Source organism: Hydra vulgaris, chromosome 13 (genome assembly GCF_038396675.1).
Source record: "Hydra vulgaris chromosome 13, alternate assembly HydraT2T_AEP".
NCBI lineage: Eukaryota > Metazoa > Cnidaria > Hydrozoa > Anthoathecata > Hydridae > Hydra > Hydra vulgaris.
Genome location: NC_088932.1, coordinates 6447228 through 6458798, shown reverse-complemented (window position 1 = coordinate 6458798; position 11571 = coordinate 6447228). Strand labels below are relative to the sequence as shown.

The 11571-nt window shown below is 28.1% G+C and overlaps 1 protein-coding gene across 1 annotated transcript in view; it reads left to right on the top strand.

Moving 5' to 3' along the window:
• Window positions 1–7215: 7215 nt before the first annotated feature.
• The window catches only part of LOC101237455 (ras GTPase-activating protein 1), a 76667-nt gene continuing 72311 nt past the window's right edge, over window positions 7216–11571 (top strand). The window contains exons 1-5 of the mRNA XM_065816496.1: window positions 7216–7739; window positions 7843–8202; window positions 9359–9476; window positions 11302–11333; window positions 11411–11460. Coding sequence (XP_065672568.1) covers window positions 7597–7739; window positions 7843–8202; window positions 9359–9476; window positions 11302–11333; window positions 11411–11460 — 703 coding nt within the window. The 5' untranslated portion in view covers window positions 7216–7596. The remainder of the gene's footprint in view (window positions 7740–7842; window positions 8203–9358; window positions 9477–11301; window positions 11334–11410; window positions 11461–11571) is intronic.

Genomic DNA, 11571 nt, shown 5'->3' with positions numbered 1-11571 from the left:
TGCATCTGTCTTACATGTTGATGGAGCAATACTGTAATGATCTGTGTGACCCTTAATTGTATACGAAATGGTTTTAATTTCATTTATAAAAATTGTGAGTCCATTTGTATCGACGATTGTATAAATGAATTTTGCGTTTGTTGCTCCTAAGTATATAACTTAACACATTTTTTTACATTAAAACTTAGTTTCAATAATTTGCCCAGTTTGTTATAATGTCAATATTGTTTTGCAGGTTATTGCATGATGAGCTATCGGAAAGTAATTTGTACAACTTAGTATCATCTATAAATACCAATGCAACAGCTTAAATTAAATCAGGAAAATCATTACTATATTTCAAGAATAAAATTGGGCCGAGAACTGAACCCTTGGGGACCTCACTAGTTACTTTTATCTATTCTGAGTTAGTAAACAATCGGGGCTGGTATTTAACTGTGGCCAAGGCCGGTTTTGCAGACGGGACTGCATAAATATTGGCGCATGTCGACTTATTTTTATATATCATATTAATATGCACCAATATTTATACGGCCCTAATATAAACCCGTCTTTAGCCCTGGTCAAATACCAGCCCCAGTCAGCCCCTAACATTGATACTCTGCCACCGATCTCTCACGTAACAATCTATCCATTAGTAAAGTTTGTCATCTATTCCATAAGCTTTAATTTTAGAAGTAGGAGATGCGGAACTGTGTCAAAAGTTTCGATGCACCAAGATATATATAGTGGCCTATAACTCAATCTATTTTTGAAATTTCGTAAATCGTAGATTATGAAGATTTTGATTTTCAACCGATAATTTTTGATTTTAATATTTACACCTAATTAAAACATGTGGTACTAATTTATTGCCAGGTTTTATCACAGACCACCACGGGAAAGCATTAAGCAGGAAGTTCTCGTCCCTCTTTCCGTACCAATATCGCTTGTTAGGCAAGAGCTAGCGTCGAACCCCGGACATCTAGTTTCTGAGCCAGAACTCTAACCACTACACCAGAGCTGCCTATTAAACCATGGAGAACTTTTTTTACGACTTTTTATTATTCGTTTTGGAATATGAGTATTTATTTGGTTGATTAGTGTGTCATAAAATAAATTTCATTAGTCAGTAGTTTAAATATTGTTTTGGAATATGAGTGTTTATTTGGTTGATTAGTGTGTCATGAAATAAATTTCATTAGTCAGTAGTTTAAATATTGTATACCCTATTAAACAATCAACTGATTTCATATTAAAATTTAATTGATCATAATTTCCGCGAGAGTATTGATGAATGATACATTTTTTTATAGTTGGATTTGGGTTAATCTTGATGGAAAAACATAATAATTAATGATGACTGTTCCCAATAAGTGGCTTCTGATCAATACTAGTGTGCTATTACATATTATATATTACATACTGCAATTTAAAGATATAATGAGATCAACTAATGTTGGTACTTGATTGCTGCAGTGATGAGTTCAATTACATACATATTGATGTAGATAAGAACTTTATAGAGTGTCAATAAATAATGAGGATTTTGCAGAGGTTGTTAACGAATTTATAGGATCAGATCAGTCAATATTACAAAAGTTAAAGTCTCCAAAAATTAATAAGGTAGGGTATAAATTTGACATTAAGTTAATTTCAACGTTTAAGTTATTGTTATTTTCGCTTGAGCTCATTGGAGAACGATATTTGCAGCCGATTACAAGGTTTCTTTTCAGTTTGATTTTACACCAAATTGATTTGCAGTTGCTGGAAACATCCAAAAGTAAAGTGATATTGAGAGCATTTTTGAATAAATAACAACTTTAAAAATAAACAATAAAACCAAACCACACCATCATTGTTCATAACTCGGCAGCTAACCAATAGAAAAGGTAATTTTCTGACTAAAGATCCTAGTTTGCCAACGTAAAAGGATATATGGTATAGAGGAGTCCAGGGTATAGTGCTGCTCTATGCACACACATGTCACTTTTTATACACTTGTCCTGAAAAAGGCGAACTTGTATTTCAGGCAAAATTATTCCTTTATTGAGTCCGCAAAAAACAGGTTTAGCAGTGTCATAGCTAGTTGGTCGGAGGCCCCCAGAAACCAGTTATTAGTGCCCCAAAAGTAGCTTAGTTTTGACTCTGGGTTATAAGTTTTCTTTTCAGTGTTACTCATCCCGCATAAGACTCGTTTTTTACGGATTTACTAAAGTGGGCCAAACAACCTTACAAATCGCCCTGTAAAATAACTTTATTGAAGTAAATATTTTTTACATATATATATATATATGTATATATATATATATATATATATATATATATATATATATATATATATATATATATATATATATATATATATATATATATATATTAGGGGTGTCCAGAAATGGAAATTTTGATTTCCGGCCGGAACAAGATTTTTATTTATGTAATTTTTTACCTTCAACATTGAAAGTGCAAGCCTGCACCTCAGCATTTTGGACATATAATATATAGTTATATCCTACAATGTTTATATAATCTGATTCTTTATTTAATTCTTGTTTCATTTAAATCTAATATGTTGTTTTTATTTGTTTCTTATAACTTTATTTATTGAAAGTTTTAACCTGCATAGTATTTATATTTAAAACTCTAATTTTCCATTCAAGTTAAAATTAAAATATTTACTGTATTGGGCATCTTATATTTTTTAACTATTTAAAATTTAAGTAACATTTAAAATGAGACTATTCTCAGGAGCAGGTAACGTTTTTGTTGAAAAAAGAGTTAGTTTGTTGCCCAAAACTGTATAGCAACTCTTTTTGCACTATAATATTCCTAAATTTCTAGAAATCCTTACATAACTGGTTACTGCAAATAAAATTACATTGTGTTTGTTAAGAAATTTACATTTTTACTTTGGTTTACCTATAGTTCTTCATTGCTCTGTAGGATAATGATTTTTTGATTTTAAATTACACAGTCTGAGTCATATGTCTTAGAAAAAAAAAGGCAAAAAATTAATTCCGGCATTCCGGTCTAAAATATTGTAATTCGGGTCGGAGCCGGTATGACCTAAAATATACAAATTTCGACTGAAATTTCAGCCATAACGAAATTTCTAATATATCGACGCTACTGTACATATATCTCTAATATATATACACTAGCGTCGGAGAGTCAAGTTAGAGGGAGGGGGGATTGGGTTGAATTTATAGATTTTCAAATTTCCACCTTAAAATATGTATATATTTTCAAATTTTCACTCTAAATTATGTATGGTACTCGTAAATGCACAGAAAAGTTAATTTAATTCAAATGTTTTTTTATATAAATAAAACGTAAATCATCAAGAGATGGCAAGACTTTGTAAACGCAATAGTTAATTGTTTTTTGGAAAATATGAAACAGTGCTGTCATTGACAGATAAGAATTACACAAACTATTTATTATTTTTTACTGGTGCACATCCAATTTTACTTTACTATTATCAAAATCATAGCCAGTTGCACTTGGTAACCAGCATCAAGTGTGCAGTTCAAAATGATGGAATATTATTTCGAAAGTTGAACTTTATTTTCAACTTTTTTCAAAGCAGCATTGCTTATCAAACTAATTACCTTGTTTTAAATTGTTTTGTCAATGATCACCAATTTTCATTTTTTTTAATACATCACAAATAAACTTTACGCACAAACCGTACTCTTATGAGCTTAATACACGGGATGTTAAATTATTAAAAAAGTTTTATTCGTTTTTTGTAAAAAGTTTCCACCCTATCTTTTATTAATTCCCCCTCCCCATCCCCCGCTAATGAGATTGAGACTAAAATTAATACAATAATTGATGAAATACCCTACGGGCATTTGTTTTTGAAAGTTACGTTCTAAATGTCTTTAAAACGTTTTTTAAACGCCTTTAAAACGTTCTTTACGTAAGAATGTTTAGAAGGCGTTTAAAAGACATTTAAAATACATTTAGAACGTAACTTTTAAAAGCAAATGTCCGCTGGGGAGATCGAGACTAAAAACCACCCCTCCCCTTTTATTCCCAACCTTCCTAATATTAGGCACCCGAGAGTACTTTTCTGAAAACCCAATCAATCTCAAAAAAATAATGATTCTTTGTTTGAAACAATCAATCCACAGTGCCACAAAGTGCTAAACTCCGTTCTACAAGAAACTGTATAATTTAAATTTTATTTAAAACTTGAAATCCAAAAACATAATATGTAAGCATATATTTTAACAAAATTGTCTCTATTTAATGAAATTAAAGTAGTATTTTCTCTGTTGTTTCAACTAGTCAAGGATTTTTAAAATATTTATATTTCTCCTTTTTTTAAACATGTTTTTAACCAAATGGCGGTAACTAACAATTTAAATTGTTTAAATACTTCTTGTAGAGAAAACAGATGACACTTAACTAAAAAAACACACGACGCTTTACTACGGACATTATTCTTCACGTAAACTTCCTTTACAATATTTACATTGAGACGAGTTGTTTTAATGTCCATGAGGTTACAAGTTTTTATTAGGTATCATTACCAACATGACGTTACTAAATTTAAACATTAGAAGCATGAACAAAAACTTCGATAATTTAAAATTGATGTTTAATAACATAGTGTTAAATTTAGTGTTATTTGTTTTATAGAAACTTGGTGTCAGAGTGGAGATATAAGTAATTAAAATTTTCAATTACCTGTTTATAAATCCATCAAATTACAAATTAAGGGAAAATGGTAATTATATTTATTCACTACTCCTTGACGGACAAAACAATAGAATTATTAACATAAAAGTTAATTAGTTGTAGTTTGTAAAGTCACATTGCAGTTAAATAACTCACATTCAATAGAGATAGAAATACGTTTATAAAAGCTGTATATCGACCACCATATGGCAATTACAAACAATTTGAAAAATGCTTAAGAAAATGTTTATTCAACCTACAAAAAAATATACTTACTTATAGGAGGTTTTAATTTGTTCTAGTTTAGAGCTTTTTCCGCGATCAACAAACCAAAGCGTGTTACTCATAAAACATCATCCGTCATAGATAATATTATTACTAATAACAACAGAAAATTTTAAATAAACAGTTGTATCATAAAAACAGATATTATACCGTTTCGCCTTTCTATTAATAACAATGCTACCCACTAAGTACAAGACGTTTTAAAATCGTTTAAAAAACTTATTAAAACAAATATTAACGTTTTTTAAACGTTTTAAAAACAATCTTTGCTTACTGGGTAGAAGCTGTATAATAAAAAAAAAACTTGAAAACATATACAATGCAAGTTAACAATGATTCAACTTTACATTTTCGAAGATTTTTACAGGAAATAGGAAATTACAAGCACTAATGAACGATTGAAATAATACATGCAAAGCATAAGATTTTTTATCCTCGTTTTTAGCAAACAGCGCAATAAAGCTTTCTTAAAAAAAAAAAGCAACATAAAATCTAATAATGTGCAAACTCTTGAATGACTAAAACGACACTTACAACCGTCAAAAAAAAAAAAAAAAAAAATTAAAGCGTTGCGAAAGTTAAAAAAAAAAAATTCAACCTTTAAATAGAAAAATATTTAAACAATTATAAAAAGATATAAAAAATTCAAAAAAGTATTTCGAAAAAAAAAAACTGATCAAAAATTTCTATTCGAATTTACTGTGTACAGCATTAAAAAATGCTACAAAAACTTGTTATTTATAATAAACGAAATAATTAAAAAAAAATCTCATACTATCTGGTTTAACGTTGTTAGATTATTGATAGTTAATAATCTAATTATTTTAAACTGAGGATAATTGTGCACCTATAAGGATTCCAATTTTTCATAAAAGGGGTTGTCCATAAATTACGTCACGCTCTAGGGAGGGGGAGGGGGAGGTGTTAGTGGTGTTGTAAATTATGGACGACCCCTAAATTCACTTGGAGTCCGCACCTTTTTTTGCATATTTTCTCCTCTTTTGCTTTCCTTTAGGGCTGTTTCAAATAACTTAGGTACTTAAGTACTTAAGTAATTGTTTAAAAAAATCAAGTACTTAAGTAAATTTTTATTACTTAAGTAAAATTAACTAATTTTATTTTCCAAATTAAATCAACAGAAAATTGAAATTTTATAAAAATATGTTTAAAAGTTGTCCGATTTTCAATTTTGAACCCTAAAATTAAAGTATTATAACTTTTTTAGTTTAAATTTTGATTATTACTTGGTTTTGTTTTACCATATTTTTCAAAAAAAGATTATAGTTTAGACTACCCAAAAAAAAAAGTTATAAATTTAAAGAAATTATAGCAGGAGATATGTATTTACGTCTTTCTTATGATCTTAAAGATCCTGAAGCATCAACAGTTGAATGTAAAGCCTCCATTGTTGAAATTAATGAATCTTTAAGAAAAAAGAATAAGACTGAAGACATTTCTTCTCCATTTCTTGCTTAAAACTCCGATTTAATAAAAAACAAGTCTTATTTAAATGTTTTTGATTGCATCAAAAATTAAAAAAATGACTGAATTTGAAGGATCAAATGACCGTCCTAAATGCTTAAAAAAATTGCACTTTACTTTAAAGTTTTTATCAGCATTATCAATTGTTACGGAAAAATGCTTTAGTGCTCTAGAATTTTTTTTTTATTACAAATTAGAGAACATCTTTGAGTGATAAATTGATAGAAATTTTAACTTTTCAGCGTTTTATCTTGAAAGTTTAGTTAGGTTATGATTTGTTATACCTACATAGTACTATATCACACAAAAATGTAATATTAAATGTAATACTTAATTGATTGGAAAAAAACTAAAATTACAAAAAATGCAAAAAATTGCGATGATTGGAGACTGGGAAAAACAAAAACCCTAAAACGTTAACCCCCCAGCCCCAAATAGGAGGGCAACAAATCAAATTTAATTTTTTTTTTTCAATCTCACATATAATTTATATTCATCAACAAATTTCAAATTTGATTCAATAACCTCTTGTTGATCGGTTTTTACGACTTTATAAAGTTTACAGCCCCTTCAATTTCAGGGGGGCTGTAAACTTTATAAGGTCCAACAACAAGAAAATATTAAATCAAATTTGAAATTCGTTGATGAATATAAATTAAGTTTAAGATTAAGATAAAAAAAAAATTCAAATTTGTCTTGTTGCCCTCCAATACGGTGCTGGGGGAGGGGGGGGGGACTAATGTTTTAGGTTTTTTGTTGTTCCCAGTCTCCAATCACCGCAGTTTTTTGCATAGCATCCTAATTCCTCATATATTTGAATATACTTAAACATGGAGTTTTCTTCATATTTTAAAGTTGCTTAGCTCAAACATCAAAATTAAGTTGTCTACGGCCTCGCTTAAAATTACTTGAGTTACTTAAGTAATTTTTTTCCATTACTTGCAATTTTGCAAACTTGAAAATTTCAAGTAATGAAAAGATTTCAATCTTTTCATTACTTGAAATTTTCCATTACTTGAAATCTTACTCTCGATATTTTAATACATTCGTGTATTTTCTACATGGAAACATAACATCTCGATTCAGATTTCATTGATTTTAAGATATAATTTTGTTACAAATTTATAAAACAAAATCTTAATATGAAATAAATAAATAATAATGCTTGGAGCTGATAATCTAGAAAATTTTCATGAAGCTGACCGAGAGGAATTCGATATTGATGATGACGACGGGGACGATGTTGAAAGTGAATTTAAGAAGTTGGAAAAATTTATTTATGAACATGCACCGTCTCCAGAAAAGTACGTTTTAGATTTAGCTGATTTTGTGTATCTACCTCATTGCTTATTTTTATTGTTGTTAATATTATACATCTTCTTTTTTATTTTTTTGTTTGTTTTGAAGTTGGTACCACGGTATACTAGACAGGCAAGATGCAGAACAGCGTCTTCTAGTCAAAAATATACCTTGCTCATATCTTATACGCGAAAGTGATAGGAAACCTGGTATTTATTCACTATCATACTTAAGTGCTACATATTCTATAAGTCATTTTCGAATAACTGCAATTTGTGGTGATTACTACATTGGAGGTAGAAAGTTTCATTCTTTACAACACCTTGCTGGATATTATTCAACATATGGCTGTCTTATGAAAAATGAAAAATTAAAAACTCCAATTCCACCATCCGAAACAGTTCATTTGGGATATAGAGTTATTGCTAGATTTCCTTTTCAAGGCAGTGCAGATACAGATGAACTTAGGTATTTTATAATGTGTTAAATAATAAACAGTTATATAGAAGTGGACTAAGGTTTTATGTTACATTAATTGTTACTAAATTTTATTTCATTGATATTGTTAAGAAAGCAAAAATGAAAAATACAGTTTTAAAACTTTAAAAAATATTTAAAAAATTAAATAAATTCAAAGAAATAATTTATTTGTTGTCATTAGAATAAAATTTTAATCTGAAGTTTAAAAAAAGAGAAAAAACAAGTAAAAAGATATTATTTACAGTCAACAAAATATATTGCTTTTGTTTTTGTTGCATAATTTTATATATATATATATATATTTATATATATATATATATATATATATATATATATATATATATATATATATATATTTATATATATATAGATATATATAATTCATAGAGTACGTATGCTTTTATTTTGATCCTCTCCCCTCCCCCATTATTTTGCCATATGTTTTTCTTGCATACCCTCCCTCTCCCTATAAGTACCTATGCTTCTAACCTACCTACCCAGCATTTTTAATATTTTTTTAATTTAGTGTCTCCTTACTTTTATAATTGACCCACTGCCCCCCATCTCATATACGCCATTTGCAGACCCCCTCTTCCCCTCTGAGCATACATACTTTAAAAAAACATCATTAAAAACAATTTTAATCAAAAAATCTTGTTAAGTACCCTATTTTTTGTTTTTAGTTAAAAAATTGTCATTTTCTGTTAACTCAAATCTAAAACAATAATTTATTATAAAAAAGATTTATATTTTTGAAATTTTTATATAATTTCGCCTCATTTGAGACCTAACATGACATACTTTTGAAAAAGTCTTTTTTTTAAATAATGTTAGGGACCTATTTAATATTTGAGGGTTGGTAGCAACCCCTTAAAAAATTTTTTATACCAAAATTTTTTAAATCCAGCATTTTTTTTATTATATACAACATATTCAGGGGGTGCTAGTAGTCATTCTCAAAAAAAGTTATTTTTAGAAACACCTTAATATATATTTATTTCATTGTCTAAAATTATAATCTGAAGTTCAGGAAAATAAAAAAAAAATAAGTAAAAAGAGATAAGTGTCAGTTAACCAAAAATATTATTCTTTATCTGGAAGTATTTTCTTATTGTATAACAATAAAACTTATTTTTATTTTTAGTTTTAACATTGGTGATGTATTTTCAGTGCAGAACATTTTAGTCAATGATTGGTTTTGGGTAGTTGCTCAAAAAGACAATAAAAGTGGATTGGTTCCAAAAGCTTTAGTAGAGGATTTAGTATGTGTCTTTATAATTTTTTATTATTATTTATTTGAGATTTAGATAAGTACAAATTGCAATGTTTTTTTTAATCACCATTTAAAATAACCTATTTAATTTAGCTTTAGGTAAGTTTTAAGTTAAGTTGGTTAAAGAGTGAAAAGAACAGTTAACAGATGGCAGAGGCTATTCTAGGAAAAAAATTTTGGTGGCAGTACCCCCTCCTCCTTTGCAGAGAAATTTGGCGTAACTATTGCTGAATATTGGCATTTTTTTGCGAAAAAAAACAAAATTTGCCAAAAAATGTAAAAAAAAATAGGTCCTCAATTTTGGATTTGGGCAGTGCCCAAATATGATCGCTGTCGAAAAGGTTCTAGAATAACCCCTGGATGGCTATAAACTTGCAAATGATTCAGGAAAAGTATATGAGGGAAGATAATTCTAAAGCATTATGTTCACTAAAATAAAGTTATGAGGAATGAAAGTTACTATATATCTAGTTTTTTATGGAACTTGTAAAAGTATTTATTATTTTTATTTAAAATTTTTTGTATAGACTACCTATTCAGCAAAATAAATTTAGCTGTTATCTTACAGGCCCTGATATAGTTCCAGGTATAATACATAAATTTAGTACAAAAAAATTACCATTATCAAAAAACTAACATTAAAATATCATAGTAACTTATATAAAATGTTTATTAAAGTTTAAGTATTTATCGATTTTCAATCATTCAAAAATCATGTTACTTTTTTTGAAATTATATAGGTTATTTTGAAATTATACTATTTATTTCGTAATCATGCTGGTTTATACTCTGCCAAATAGAGAGTACTAGATGATTGTAACTTGATAGAAAAAATCTTTTTTGAAGCATCAAAAAAGATTTTTTCTATCAAGCTTTTCTTTAGTAATACTTAATGGTATAGCATTGCTTCTTGCGTTAACATTGACAAAATGGTAAAAAAGTGTTTGAAAGTTTAGACCTTTATTTCTTTATTTATGATTTTAAAATAGACAGCTATAACTTATGAGTTGTAATTTAGCTGGAACAAGAAATGATGGCTTGTTTGATCAGCAACCATTTTAGTATTTTTGGTAAAGAAAGACATAACAGAGACACTGGATTCTAGGTTGTCTGCTAGAGTTAGCCTAACTTTTTTTACAACACATTTTTAATAGTTTATTATTAAAAAAGATTGGCATCAGAAGCATTAGTCTGGATACAATAACAGTATTCCATGCAAGAGTGACAAAAAGATTTATAGAAGTTGTGAATTGAATTAGGACCAAAAAATATAATGAGCCAGGTAATGACCAGAGTGACAACCTTAGCAGATGCTGATTTTGTTTTGTGTTTTACATTTTTTTAGAGAGTTCAGTTAGTCAGATTAGATGCAAAGCAGAAGATTCAATCAGAAGTATCATTCATAGATGTATTAAGATTTGTAGTTGTATCAATTCATAGATGTAGGATTCATTCATTCATAGATGTAGGATTATCAATATTCTAATAATGGTAGGCCTAAAATAACTTTTAAGTTTAAATTTACCAGCTGCTATGAGCCTCAGGCAATTACTGAGCTGGAATGATTCACTATCAAGACTAGAAGATATAGTTTTATGATAAGCATATATGCCGCTTTAGTCTTATCATAAGCAGATTAGCATAAGGTGCTTATTCCGAAAATATGAATAAATTTTAAAGCTAGATACTGCCTGCTCAAACTGCCTGTTTATAAATTAGTAAATAAATTTTTCATACTCGCCTAATTAAATAAATTTTCAATTATAATATTTTCTTTATTTTTTTTAAGGTCTTTATTTTTTTTTTTACTTTAGGATTCCACAACTGATCCATTTGAAGGTCAAAGGTAAGTTTTTAATTAATAGAATATAGACTATCTAACTAAGTCTAACTTTGTTGATTTATTTCTTTTTCTTTTTTTAGATGGTTTTGTGATGTAAATAAACAGGATGCCCAAACAATCCTCATGAATTGTTAGTATTTATCTATTTTCAAAAAAGTGTTGACCACACAGTTAGAAAAATAATGACAGGCAATTTTATAATTTTGAGGACCCTTGGACTTGTCTTAAAGTTATACAAAAT